Source organism: Python bivittatus, unplaced genomic scaffold (genome assembly GCF_059951505.1).
Source record: "Python bivittatus isolate LINGU-HERP-01145 unplaced genomic scaffold, Pbiv_v1 ctg000210_np1212, whole genome shotgun sequence".
Classification (NCBI taxonomy): Eukaryota; Metazoa; Chordata; class Lepidosauria; order Squamata; family Pythonidae; genus Python; species Python bivittatus.
The window spans coordinates 7,154,471-7,169,802 of record NW_028277053.1 but is presented as its reverse complement, the minus strand read 5'-3'; the positions used below and the strand labels follow the sequence as shown (position 1 = coordinate 7,169,802).

Here is a 15,332-nt window from a genome sequence, read left to right as displayed (position 1 = left end):
CAATCTTGCAGATGAGCAAAGTGCCTTTTTTTTTGGCCAATTTATTATTTGTTTTCTTTTCTTTTTTTTTAGCTGCTCTTACTATGCACTGTGGATTGGTTAAAAGCCAAGTTTAAAAACCCATGGGTAAATCAAGGAACCATAAAGAAATCAGGTGTCCCCATTTGTATACTGTACTGTTGCAGTCAATAAACTCAGCAATAAATCATGGTTTCAAAATATGGTTTCCTGCTCTAAAACAAGCTAGCACATCAGCTTGTGCATTACACTAGACCAAAAAAACCAAACTCTCTGATGGTATGTGAACCCAGCCAGTCCCATGCAGAGGAGTGTAAGTGGCCAAAGCTCAGAAGACAGGGCTTAGTTTTCCATCTGTTTTCTAAACTGGATGTTCTTTCTGGTACCATTTGTGCATGTCTTTGCAGCTGTCAACCATTGCAGACAGCATTGATCACGTTTTCCCCGTGGCTGGTGGATTTTATGCTCTCAGAGGTACCATAGATTCAGTAAGTAGGATATCCTATTTAGAAAACTCAAAAAATTGTGACTTTTCTTGATTTGTTAAATCAGTGAATGGCAAATTCCATTATTTCAATCTTGCAGATTCTGAAGAAATCGTGCATTGAGATACTGGCAGCTGAACCATCGAGCATCTGTGCAGGAGGTGAATTCGTCAAAATCAATACCACAGGGATGCACAAGGCACTTAACTCTTTGCTATGCAATGCATGATGAGAATAAAGCTGGTTGTGGCTTTGATTCTCAGTGTGCCAATGCTTTCTTTAACAGAGCATAACCATCCTTTAGAATTACCTTTCCTCATCATGCATTACAAATTGTGACATGTATTGTATAGGGATTGACATAATATATAGGATCGTATACGATTGACATAATCTGAAATAGCAAAGCTCACTGATCAGCTGCCAGACTCTGATTTCATCTAATAAAAATCAACTGAAGCTTTCTTTTTTGGTGGGGAGGGGATGATAGAAAAAACAGTTGGGTTGTGGGCAGATGAGAGTAGGAAGCGGCTTTTTCTGTCTTGGGGATTCACAGCCTTTGGGAGTGCAGGTCTTGCAGCCTAAAGTAACTGAGGTTTAGGAATATGTGCTGTATTTCAGAATAGGATAAAATCTAGATAGTTGTTCTATAACATTATTATATATAATATTAATATATTATTAGTTCATATATCTGGTTTTTTTATTATTTCATTGTGGGTTTTGCAAGTCTGAATCCTCTTTATATCCTGCCTAATTACTATAAATCTAATTCATAGAATAAAGTATTTGGAAATAGTAGATCTGTTTTGATCTACTGTTGTTCAAAATGTTCTTATATTCCAAGGGGAGACATTTCCAAGCACCCTGCCTTCAAGCAGTATGGTGTATGTTTTATTCCTCAAAAATTTTGTGCATAATTCATTAGAGAGAGAAAGTATATTTGGGGAGTCCTATTAGCCCCAGTTGGGGGGAGAGGAGGGGGCCAGCCAAATGATCTCAGAAGTTGAGGTGGTGGCAATTTGACTACAAAAGCAACAATCAATACGTTTTGCTGCTTAGATTATTCAACTTTTGGGGAAAACTTGGGAAAATTTTTAATGTTTTGTTCTATATGTTTTCAGTAAATGTTATGCTCAGTAGTAACCTTCAGTGAATATGAGTCCAATTTGGGGGTCAATAAGCAGAAGGCAGTTGTGGCTAGGAGGGCCTTTGCACAAATTCGTATTGTGTGCCAGTTGCGCCCATTCCTAGATTGAGAAGCCCTACTCAAGGTTACTCATGCCCTGGTCATCTCCCAGTTGGATTACTGTAATGCATTCTACATGGGACTACCCTTGAAGATTATCTGGAAACTTCAGCTAGTGCAAAATGCAGCGACGCGAGCAGCTATGTATGCTTCTGGTAGAACACACATGAGACCTCTGCTTTGCGGGGTGTATTGGTTACCAGTTTGTTTCTGGATCCAATTCAAAGTGCTGGTGTTGACCTTTAAAACCCTACATGGCATGGGACCGGGTTACCTGAGGGACTGCATCTTCCCGATTACATCTGCCTGTCCCACCAGATCTGGCAGAGAGGACATGTTACGGGTTCTGCTGTCAAGGGAGCTACATTTGGTGGGCCCTAGATGGCAGGTGTTTTCTGCTGTGGTGCCCATGTTGTGGAATATTCTCCCTCCTGAGGTGAGGTTGACTCCATCACTTCTGATCTTCTGCAGGTCCCTCAAGACCTGGTTGTGCCATCAGGCCTGGGACCCCAGGGGGACTGGTGAATTAGTGAGGTGGCTTCATTATTTTTTTTTTTTTTTATAATGTTTTTTTTATTTTTACAACAAACACAAAACAAACATGAACAAACAAAAACATAAAAAGGCATAAAAAAGCATCTTCCATTTTATACCGTGTGTCAACCAGTTAAACTCGTTGGTGCCCCTTTCATAATCTTAAATTCTCATATCATCTATTCAAAAATATACTTGTATACTTATCAATTAACAATTATTAATCATTCATAGCTAATCTATAAAATCATATATTACAAAAAATTTTAACTTTCAATAGGATTAGTAATACATCTCCATCTATCTATTATATGTGTATATATATAATAATTAATATCAAATTTCTATTATAAAATTTCCTAATCTATTACATTACTATATTTTCTCATCTAATCATTAATAAAAACAAATCCCGTGTCATATAAAATTGCTTATCTTCTTACTCTAATTTCAAATCTCAATTTAACTCATCTCTGCACATTCCATAATTTTGAATAACTTCCTCCTGCATAAGTACTTTTTAATTTTTCCAATTCTTAAGAGTTACAATTCTAACCAATATCAGTTACAGTATCAATTACAATTCTAACCAAGTTACAGTTCTAACCAGATTTCACTACATGTTATACAATTTTTAACTATATATCTCAGATTTATACTTTATTCCAGCGCTTGCATAATTTTGAGTTCACCCTTTTCATTCAATGTCCCAAAATATCTGGCTGTTCATTACGTTTTTCTATATTATTGGATAGGAGAAAGCAATAATAAGTGTCCTTTTGAACATTCTGCTTTTGGAAGCTTCTGTCAGTTCCATCATTGTTGTATTCCCCTGATTTTCTCTTTAAACATCTGCAATAGTTTCTTTCAATATTGTTTTACTTCTTCTTTTTGTACATTCTCTTAGTACGATTTTCCATTATAATCTTGTATAATCTTTTTCTCACCCTCAGTGCCAAGAACAAATCTGTCTCTCTTCATTTATCAGTTGATTAACCCTTTTAATTCTCAGTTTATAGGCCTCACAATAATTCCGTTTAATGTTTCTGATTTCTTGTACTATTTCTTCCTTTTCCAATGATCCCGTTTTATGTTTAATTAAGTCCATTTTAGCTTTAATATCTTTTTTTTTTTTTTTTTTTTGAGAATTTCTGCAGCTCTTCTTCCAATTTTTTATAGTCATCCTCAATAGTTTAAAGATCTTTTTCTGCATTGTGTTTCTCGTATAGTCTATTATCTTGATAAACCTTCATTGAGTCAAAGGATTCTTTATCTTTGTTCTTGCCAAAAATAAGAGAAAAAAAGAAGCAAAAGGAGAGAAAAAAAAAAGAAGGAAAAATAAAAAGAAAAGGAAAAGAAGGAAAAGGCTAAGCCTCTTTAAAAAAAAAATCCATCTGGGGGGGGGAATAGAAAGCAAAGCAGAGCTTCTAGCAGAAAAAAGAGCTACTGCCACTAATCAAGGCTCTTGTGACTGGCTCAAACTTTCCATCTTAATGTTTTCAAAGTCGCTTTCAACTCCACTTTCTTGTTTATAGTTACGGATGGCACCTGTATAAACATGCACATCCCACTATCTTTTTAGAAAGCACAGGGTCTTTGAGCGTGCGTCACAATGAAAAAAAAAAGCACTAATTCGCGCCTCTAAATGGCAGTGCAACTTTCTTTCATTTACTTTCTCTTAACTCCACTTTCCCCATTTCAAAGTCAAAAAGATATAAATTTCTTATAACAATAAAAAAATCTTAGTAAAAAAAAAAGGCTTAAAATAAAAAGTTATTGAGTATTAAAAAGAGAAAGCCAATCCAGTTAAAAATATATTTTTTTTAAAAGAAAAACATCTTGTCAATTCCACTAAAAAGGGAAAGTTGAAAAGAAAAATTTTCTCCCCCTTCTTTTTTTTAATAGGGTTCAATCTCGCCGCTTAATCCACTTTTCTTCACTTTTAAAAATCTCTTTAAGTTACTTAAGGTGTTCTCTAAGAATAGTTGAATAGTAAAAGTCCATCTCACCCAGTTGACACCCCTCTCTTCCATCTTCCTTTGGAGCTGCCCCGGCTTTCGCAGCCATTTTTGGCTGCCTCTCCTCCGCCGGCTTCAAGAGCTTCTCCTGGGATCGATCTGGGACTTGCGGCGTCCCTGAGATCCGCGGGACGCGCCCTTTGCGTTCGCCATCTCTACGGGACGGCTTAGGTCCATCGGGACCGTCCGGGCGAGGAGATATCGGCTGCCATCCTGGGAGCCCAGGATCGCCCGCCGTATCGCCGCGACGCCAGCTCCGCCCTCCAGGTGGCTTCATTATTATTAACATCCCTTCGCCTATTATTTCTTTGTCTGAGCTTTATTTTTTATAGTTTTTAATGTTTTTAACAATAGTAATTGATAACTGTTTTAGGTATTTATTGTTTTAGCTTTGTTGTACACCGCCCAGAATCACTTCTTGTGAGATGGGCGGCTATATAAATTGGACAAATAAATAAATGAATTGGACAAATAAATAAACAAATTGGACAAATAAATCCTGCTAGTAAGTAGAACTGTAATTGCCAGGAGTCAGGTTTGACTTACAGAAGGGATTATTTTTTTCATTTTATAAATGGTACTTTGGGCTTTGTATATTTCCCAGTTTCTTCAGTGAATAGTGAATATTGACTATACTTAAGCTGGGTTTGAAATAACAAAAATAAATGTTGGCTGAGCTAGAGATTGAGATTGTCTAACTAGATTCTGACAGTTTTCTAATGCCAAATGTGATCCAATTTGTAGCCCCTGATTAATAGCCCACATTACAAATTTAGATAATTGTTTCTTCTCTTGACTGAATGTATCCAAGCAGTGTACACCATGTAAGGTCTTAGAGGTTTGCAGCTGCTTCATTGCTTTGACTGTGCTAGCAGTATTTAGCTTGACTGAAAAGTTGTGCTAGATGTGAAATCCAGTTGTCAGCTTCTAGGTGTTGATGCAAATAGTCAGCTTCCTTAGCAGAAGTAAGCTTCATTCCCATCAGCTTCATTCTACCATATGATGGCCAACACCCGCCTGCCTATTTCTTGGTGACCTTTTTCTGGTCATTGTCTTGTCAAAATCAGTGATTTGAATCTGACAATAATGAAGGAAGAAAAGGAAGAGTTGGAGCCTTAAATGAAACAGAATTAGCCATTTCGACTTGGCCAAGGTATTCAGATGCAAGTTGCACTGCATGACATTCAGAATAAGCAGAAGGTGACAAGCCATAGGTCTTCTGTTCTTCTAATCTGTGATAGAAAAATGAAGTCTTCTTTGCTCCTGTGAATAGAAGTGGAAACCAAAATATTATTATTTGATGGATTGCCTTGAAGGAAGGAAAAATAAATAGGGCAATAGGTGAAGGGAGGATAAAATGGAAGAAAGAAGGAAGGTTATCACAATTTCCTATCTACAGAATTCTACATGAATCTTTTGTGTTTGCTGCCTTCTTTCTTTTTAAAAAAAACATTCAGTAGTGATTATCATTACCAAATGTATTTATCATAAAAAAAAAAAACCTTTATAACAAATTTAACAAATGAGTTTTCTGTCTCCCGTTGTTGAGTAGGTAATTTCAGAATAATGTCTGGTCTGTCTCTACTCTTTCTTGCAGAACTCTTTTAGGTTAGAAATATTTGGGGTGTGAGTATGTGCAAGAGGTTGCAATTCAGAGGGAAAGCCCTTGAAAGGCTCCTCATGGAATACTGATTAGGGTAGAGGGCTGATTAGGACTGATTAGGGTAGAGGTTGCTGGCATAGCTAGCCTTGGCAGCAGAGGAGGTGGAGTTCATTGGGGTGACCATCTCACAGATGCTTAATATTTGTTCGGAGAATGAACAGCAGATTAGTCCCCTGACAATAAGCAAAACTAGTAGATTATGTGAACATGGTAAATTGTGATGGGAGATTTTCAACTGAACTCACTTGAGAACATGAACAAATTTACCCTATGAATGTATTGTAAATACATTTTGTAATACTGTGAAAATGAACAATAATTATCTTTTATTGTTTTCATTAGTAAATTACAGATTTTTATTTTATGTGTAATTTATAAATTAAAAATTATAAAATTTGTAAAATTGAAAATAGTTAAAATTTACCAAAAATAAATATGCAATTTCTAAATATTTCATTTAATAGATACCATTTCACTACTTAGAAGAGAAAAAAATAAGAGGGACAACAAATCTAAAATTGATTGATTTAGTTCCAAGTGAATTAATTTCTGATTCTATCGATAAATTAAATGTAATGGTATCATAAGATAATAGACTTTATCTTAAATTAACATTAATGAGTAAGCTGTTGGTTATACCCTAAGACATAACATGGAGTACTGAATTTGCTGTTTAGTCTATTTTCTTTTACAATATTTCTGAGTTTATACATCTATAAAATCTCTGCCAACTAGGTAAGGAAAGAATGCATAGCATGGCTTCTGAAACTCTTGTCAGCCCCTTTACAGCAGTGACCACACTCTTTTCTTCTCTCATGTGTTGGTGTCTGTGTGTGCGCTTCTGCTCTCACCGTGTGTTTGACTGCGTGGGTGCACTTTCTCTCCAGCATCTGTTCAGGGTGTATTCCCTACATGATGTATCTGCATGAATTTGTCTGTTTGCATGTTCTCCCCAGGCCTAAACAGGTATGTGCATATGTGTTGCCCATGTGGGGGTTTATTTCTGCTGTCTCCATGTGCAGCATCGCCATGTGCTTGTATGTATGCACTTTCTCCCCAGGATCTAATCAGGACGGGTACATAGGTGGTGTTCCTATGTATGTGTGAGAAAGAGAGGGGGTCTAATCAGGGAGGTGCATACATGTTGCCACTTTGTGTGTCTGTGTTGTGTCTTGTGTCTTTGTGGGCATGAGTGCACAGGACAGGCGGCCTACAGGAAGCACGCAGACAGAGCATAGCCTCTAGGATTCCTTCCAATGCCTTAATTATAGTTCTCCTTTGGGTCATGTGATCAGGAGGGAGGGGGCTAAGGAGCTGCTGCCCCACTGCCTCGCCCCCAGGGTTTCAGTGAGCAATTTCTTCTAGATTTTTTTGCTCTGCCACCCCAACTGGGTCCAGTCCATTTTCAAACACACCAAATTTGGCCCTGTTTCATACTACTTTCACAGGGTTATCCTGCTGATGGACAGACACTGAGAGTGAACTTTAAACCTTTATGTATTTTACTTCCAACATCCCGGTGGGCTGGAAATAATAAAAAGCAATCTAGCCTTTGCTCAGTCACAGAAATGTACTGTTCTCCCTTTCACAATATGACTCAGTTTTGAGACTAGCATCTATGATTTTGTGTTTTTGATATGAGTGTATTAGGACTATTAAGTATTGCATAATTAATTATGGACTTAATCTTCATTTATAGTGCTCTGTAATTGAATATATTGCTAGCAGGAAGATAGTATTTTCATGTAAAAATAACAACTGAAAAACAGGTAGGGCAACAGAATTAGAAATCAGGCCACTTGGAATTAAATGCAATGCTAATAACCTTAAAATCTTAAAACATTATTTATGCAGAGCATCAAAAGCTAAGTAATTTTATAGAAAGGAAGAGACAAGCTCAGAAAAAAACTGAAGTCACAGTTCAAAAATATGGTATTTCAGAGGACATAACTGAACCCTTTTAATATTCTTTTGTATTGTTTAATGATTTTGTGGCACTATTGTATATTTACACAATGTTTTTTACTCCTTGTTTTTCATCTTCCACTGTGGCTATTTGTTAAGGTGTTAGACCAGAACTGGGGAAACCCAGGTCCAAGTCCAACTAAAGTTGTAAAAGTCCCCTTAGTAACTTTGGGCCAGCCCAACCTACCTCACAGAGTTGTTGTAGGGGAAAATGGGAAGAGGAAGTACTATATACAATATGTTGTTTGAGCTTGTGAAAAATGGAGGATATAAGTCTAACAAATAAATTAATAAATATTATTGGACGCCAGTCTTCTTCTCATCATAGTATTCTACCTTTACAGAATCCTACCAAGTGGTGGTGAAAGGCAATGGCTTTTACTATGCAAGGAATATTGATCAAGTGCTCTGCAGTTTCAAGATCAATAATAGTATCACTCTAAGTAAGTTGGCCAATCAATGGAAGAAAATGTCATGGTCCTGGCAAAGTGACAAGGCTACTTCTATGATTTTCATCATAGTGGTGGCTTCCAGAAGCTTCTGGCTCTGTGAATGTCAAGTAGAACACACACACAAACACACATTTAACATAGCCACACTACAGAGAAACAAAAAGACACTGGGCAGAGCTATGCCATTAGTTAGTTGACCCCCGGCCCCTGAAAATAGTATCTCAGTTCGTAGTGCTTTCAGGGATATTCAGGTGATCCATCAGTCTTGTCACGCATTGAGATATTTCTAGCCCATCACCTGTTTATATCACACACCCAAAATATGTGAGTTTCCTCAAGGGGACAATAGGTCTTTTATTTTGCTCAACAGCAGTTGATTGGTTCTACTTGCAGTCTGTAGTCTCACATTCCATGTTCCAGTTGTATGTGTCCTTGTAAAACAAAGAACTTTTTCAATACTAGCACCATCAGTGACTGGAGTTGCTTGTGACTTTGATCTGGCTACATCATCCAGATGTACTTGGTAAAGTTTGCCATTATTTCCAAGAAAAAGGAGTGCTTTCCAACCTGGGGGCAGGTCAGGGGGTGTCATTATCCAGCACCCAAGTTTATCTAAATGTTTCAGCCACGGGCATAATTTTCTTGGCAACAACAGAGAAGTGATTTGCCAGTGATTTCTTCTGAAAATGATTTTGGGAATTCCTTGGGCTTTTTTCACGTCTACAGAGACCTAATTACTCTTATCCCTATTGTCGATCACCCTTAGTTTTACCCCTTTCTGTGCTACCTTGCAAGCGAGTGAGATCTACCAGGAGCTCCTACTCCCACTAGCATTGCTGTTACGGGCATTGATGCTTCTGGGCCCTCACCCCACATCAAGGCCACTGTGCCACGGCAGGCATCTTAACCTACCCCTTTAGCCTAACCTCTTCCTTTATTAGGGTTCCTGGTGTGGCTGTTTATATACAAAGCAAGATGTATTTTGTTTCTTATCTTTTTTTCAGATGAAAAGCCAACAATTGTTCAAGATACATATTTACTCTGCCCTGCTCCAGTAATAAAAGATGTGGGACAGTGAGTATATCATAATTTGGTCTGTACACATTAGTTTTCATTTCAGAATTAAGAAGCTCTTTGCTTTAATCCTGCTAGGAATATACCCAGGGCAGAGACCTGACTGCTTGCACAAGGTAGACTGTACCTGCTAAGCTTAGTTTTAAGGGGAAGAAAGATGAAGAAAATTGGAAATTACAAGCCAAATTATCTTAATTCAAGAAAGTACTGTTTGTTTCAATCCAGGAAGAGATAGAACTATGTGAACAAAAGAAAGATTTTAGAAATACAGGGCAGAAAAGGAAAAAAAGGGAGTAATCATAATGGAAATCTAGTGCAGATTTAATAGGGATTGAATATTTTTGAATCTGGGAAATAATTCTGAGTAAACAGGTATAGGGCTGGGCTACAGAAAAACTAAGTTTTAGTACAGAGTGGAAGAGCTTGGGGCTCTCCAGATGTCACTGAATGGCACTCAGCATCCTTTGCTACTGACCACTCTGATTGCAAGTGAGGAGAGCAAAATCAGAGGGGCCACAAGTTCTTGACTCCTCTTTTAACAGAAAGCAAGCCGTTGTGTAATTGTCTCACTCCTTTCAATTTACAGCATGGCCATTATCCCTGCTTTTGTTACTCAATGGAGCAGCATTTTATAAGTCGACAAACATAAAAAATGCCTTGTTCAATTAAACTAAGGTCTGTCTCATCCTGTTTCTCACAGAGGCCATCCAAATGTCTCTGAAAAGTATACAAGAAAGGCATGCAGATGATGTCTCCAGGCTCTGCCGAAACAGTGGCTCTTGAGGCGCAAAATCCCTCTCATTTGGGAGCCAGCAGGGCTAGCTGTCTAAGGACACCTGTGCTAGTTTCCACCCAGTATTTTATGGCAGTAAAGTATATCCATTAATCCAATATGTGAGAAACTATTTTTTCTGCCAGATCACCTCCAGTTCTAAATACTGTACATTATTTTGAGAAAAGGAGAATGGCTGTTGATCTGTTTTTACTGTGCATAAATTTAAATGCCGATGTCATAGTCCTCCCTTACTTTTTAAATCAAAACCTCAATTGCTCTGGTTCCCAATTATTTTGGTGACTGTTTTTGCATCCTTCTTGCTGCTACAATGTCTTTTGAGAAGGGACTATAAGAGCTGTATGTAGGAATAGTTGTGAAACATAGATACACTGTAAATGTAGTCTGTAGGCCTGTTATTTTTTTAATCTCTTTCCTAATTTTCTCTTGGGTGAAATTACACTTTTTATAGTTGTAGCTGCTCCCTTTTCCCAGTCAGTACTTCCAGTGTCCAATACTAGTTATTCATATTTCAGAGTGGCCAGACACAGAAAAAGGAGAAACCCTGAGAAGATAAAAAATATAACCAGTGAACATGTTCTCATGGGGTGCCAGCTCTTATTTCTCTGTGCTTTGAGAAACGTCTGTTTATCCCTTTACTTTCTGCTTCCTGTTCTGTAATCCGTATATATCCATAAAAGAGCTTCCTGTTTGATTACTTTTAAGCCTACCCAGAAGCTTATGATGAAGAATTTTGTCAAAAGCTGTTTGTAAATCCAAGTACATTGTTGGATCCTCAGAGTTTGATAGTAAACAGTGAAAACTAAAATGGCCAAACAGAGAAAATTCTTTGGCTTGAGTATTTCTTAAGCTGCATTATGGGATGGGCTGTTCTTTTAACAAATGTCTCTGTTGATACTTCAGGGTGATTTTCCTGCAAGTCAGTATGAACAATGGGCTAACATTTATCACAAGTGCAGTCAGCGTTACCAGCACCAACTGTGTAAGTATGAACCATGCTGAAACTGGGAGTGGTGGAAGGGGGAGATTGCACTGCACTTTATGTGCACTTTAAAATATCCAACATGAAGTGAAGACCAAGTTCAAGAAATTGGTATGTGCTCCTGTCGTCCACAGGAAGCAAATGTGCCCCTCCTGCATAATTCCAGGCTGGTAGAGGGGTTAAGGTGTTGGACTAGCACTGGGGAAACCCTTCATCAGTTTACATGAAAGCAAAAGTTCAATAGTCGATTTCTTCTAAAATGGCCATGCTGCTCTCTGCACCAGCTGCCATTTTCCACACCCTTCAAGGGCAGCCTCATGTCTCACAGTCCTCCAGCTGAGAGAAGAGGTCCCAAAGTTAGTGATCCTTTTTGCTCAGCTAGCTGCTAGACCATGCCATTTTCCCTCATGGCAAACTCTTCTTTTGGGGAGAACCACTCAGAACAAACCCCACATCTAAAGGGTGAATGCCCAAGGAGAGGATTCCAAACACACATTTGCATCTTGTTCTACTTTTCGTATTCTTATGCTTATTTCGTATCATTTTGCGACACTATCCAGTTCATTTTCTCCTCTCTTTCCCCACCTGGAAATGACTTTAACTCACCTTAACTGAATCTGTTCTTGTTTCTTACACAGTAAGTGTCTCTAACCCACTCTTCTCATTTGAAACCAGCTAGTATTTATTTTCTTCCAGAAATTTTATCATCTTGATGATCTGTATATTGAGGTTCCTTTCCTATCTCATCGCACTGATCTTTGTGGCTTATTACAGTGTTGTTTGTTCATTTGTTTGAAATCTCTTTTTTGTGAAATAATTTTAGAGTGAAAGTCTTCACTACAGTTATGTGTTCTACTGAATCTGCAGATGATTCTATAAGCCCTCAGTTTAACAAACCAATTAGGCCAGAGCAGAATATCCATTAAATACAAATGAGATTTTATGCTTTTTATTTATTTTACTTATATTTATACCTTCCACTATTGTAAGATTCCCAGCAGTTTACAGTAATTACAACACAAACATTAAAATAGAATGTCCATGATAGAAACAATATATATACACTGCGTGCACAATTATTAGGCAAGTTGTATTTTTGAGGATGAATTTCATTATTGAACAACTACAGTGCTCTTGGTCAATCCAAAATGTTAATAAACCTCAAACCTGAATATTTAAGAGAGTAAAAGTGAGGTTTTGGCTTTCTTAGGAGCATATCTATGTGTGCACAATTATTGGACAACTATTAGTGTGCAGAATTATTATGCAACTAAATGAAAAATGAAAATTCCCCCATCTCACTCATTTATTTTCATCTGTTAAAATGAGAATGAACAAACAACTCAAAATTTACAAATAAGCATTTCTGACATTTGAAACAAAAAATCAGTGACCAATATAGCCACCCTTCTTTGCAATAAGTCATAAGCCTTCCATTCATGGAATCTGTCAGTTTCTTGATCTGTTGACAATCAACTTTTTGTGCAGCAGCAACCACAGCCTCCCAGACACTGTTCAGGGAGGTGTACTGTTTTCCTTCACCGTAAATCTCCCGTTTAAGAAGGGCCCACAAGTTCTCAATAGGGTTTAGGTCAGGTGAGGAAAGGGGCCATGTCATTATTTTTTCATCTTTGAGGCCTTTATTGGCTAGCCACACAGTAGAGTACTTGGATGCATGTGATGGAGCATTGTCCTGCATAAACATCATGGTCTTCTTGAAAGATGCAGAATTTTTCCTATACTGCTGCTTGAAGAAAGTGTCAGGAGGTTTGGGAGTTGATTTTGAGTCCATCTTCAACCTGAAAAGGTCCAACTAGCTCATCTGTAATAATACCAGCCCATACCAGTACCCCACCTCCACCTTGCTGGTGTCTGAGTCGAAGTGGAGCTCTGTGCCCGTTACTGATCCAGGCACGGGTCCATCCATCTGGTCCGTCAAGAGTCACTCTCATCTCATCAATCCATAAAACCTTTGAAAAATCTGTTTTCAGATCTTTCTTGGCCCAGTCTTGCCGTTTCAACGTATGTGTCTTGTTCAGTGGTGGTTGAGTTTCAGCCTTCCTTACCTCGCCATGTCTCTGAGCACTGAACACCTTGTACTTCTGGGCACTCCAGGTAGGTTGCAGTTCTGGAATATGACAGCACTGGAGGATAATGAGTTCCTGCTAGCTTCACATTTGATTCTTCTCAAATCTTTGGCAGTTAATTTGTGTCTTTTTTTCTCAACGCGTTTCTTGCAACCCTGTTGACTATTTGCAACAAAACGTTTGATGGTTCTGTGGTCATGCCCCAATATCTTAGCAATTTCAAGAGTGCTGCATCCCTCTGAAAGACTTTTTACAATTTTTGACTTGTCAGAGTCAGTTAAATCTCTTTTTTGGCCCATTTTGCCTGAGGAAAAGAAGCTGCCTAATAATTATGCACAGCTTGATATAGGGTGTTGATCTCCTTAGGTCACACCTTCCCTCATTACACAAATACACATCACCTGATATGCTTATATCCAATAAGCATTCAGGTTTCTACAGCTTGGAGGTGGAAAATATGCATAAAAATGATGGTATGGTCAAAATACTCACTTGCCTAATAATTGTGCACACGGTGTACAGTACTGGGCAAAAGTTTTAGGCAGGTGTGAAAAAATGCTGTAAAGTAAGAATGCTTTCAAAAATATATATTGTAATTGTTTACATTTATCAATTTACAAAATGCAAAGTGAGCAAACAGAAGAAATACCCAAATCAAATCAATATTTGGTGTGACCACCCTTTGTCTTCAAAACAGCATCAATTCTTCTAGGTACACTTGTACACGGTTTTTGAAGGAATTTGGCAGGTAGGTTGTTCCAAACATCATGGAGAACTAACCACAGATCTCCTGTGGATGTAGGCTGCCTCAAATCCTTCTGTCTCTTCATGTAATCCCAGACAGACCCGATGATGTTGAGATCAGGGCTCTGTGGGGGCCAAACCATCACTTCCAGGAGTCCTTGTTCTTCTTTACGCTGAAGATAGTTCTTAATGACATTGGCTGTATGTTTGGGGTCAATGTCCTGCTGCAGAATAAATTTGGGGCCAATCACACGCTTCCCTGATGGTATGGCATGATGGATAAGTATCTGCCTGTATTTCTCAGCATTGAGGACACCATTGATCCTGACCAAATCTCCATCTCCATTTGCAGAAATATAGCCCCAAACTTGCAAGGAACCTCCACCATGCTTCACTGTTGCCTGCAGACACTCATTATTGTACCACTCTCCAGCCCTTCGGCGAACAAACAGCCAAATATTTCACACTTTAAATCATCAGTCTAGAGCGCCTGCTGCCATTTTTCTGCACCCCAGTTCCTATGTTTTCGTGCATAGTTTAGCCTTGTTTAGCCATAGTTTAGCCTTTCGTGCATAGTTTAGCCTTGTTTCCACGTCAGAGGTATGGCTTTCTGGCCACAGTTCTTCCATGAAGACCACTTCTGGCCAGACTTCTCCAGACAACAGATGGGGGTACCTGGATCCCACTGGTTTCCCCCAGTTCTGTGCTGATGGCACTGCTGGACATCTTCCAGTGTCAAAGGGAAGTAAGTATGGTGTGTCTTTCATCTGCTGCATTAAGTTTCCTTGGCCGACCACTGCGTCTATGGTCCTCAGCGTTGCCCGTTTCTTTGTGCTTCTTCAAAAGAGCTTGAACAGCACATCTTGAAACCCCAGTCTGCTTTGAAATTTTTGCCTGGGAGAGACCTTGCTGATGCAGTATAACTACTTTGTGTCTTGTTGCTGTGCTCAGTCTTGCCATGGTATATGACAGGGACATGAAACTGTCTCACCTTAGTAGCAGAGTTTGGCTGTTCCTCACCCAGTTTTAAGCCTCCTACTACACAGCTGTTTCTGTTTCAGTTAATGACTGTGTTTCAACCTACATATGAAATTGATGATCATTACCACCTGCTTGGTATAATTGGTTAATCATATACCTGACTCTAATCCTACAAGATCCCTGACTTTGTGCAAGTGTACAAAGTGTGCAAGTGTAAGAATTGATGCTGGTTTGAAGCCAAAGGGTAGTCACATCAAATATTGATTTGATTTAGATTTTTCTTCTGT

At 38.5% G+C, this 15,332-nt stretch overlaps 1 protein-coding gene across 1 annotated transcript in view; it reads left to right on the top strand.

Annotated features, from left to right (window-relative positions):
• Window positions 1-15,332, top strand: part of ANTXRL (ANTXR like) — a 50,207-nt gene that overhangs the window by 12,160 nt on the left and 22,715 nt on the right. Inside the window, exons 8-12 of the mRNA XM_088139387.1 lie at window positions 426-506; window positions 604-664; window positions 8,277-8,375; window positions 9,389-9,458; window positions 11,155-11,233. Coding sequence (XP_087995513.1) covers window positions 426-506; window positions 604-664; window positions 8,277-8,375; window positions 9,389-9,458; window positions 11,155-11,233 — 390 coding nt within the window. The remainder of the gene's footprint in view (window positions 1-425; window positions 507-603; window positions 665-8,276; window positions 8,376-9,388; window positions 9,459-11,154; window positions 11,234-15,332) is intronic.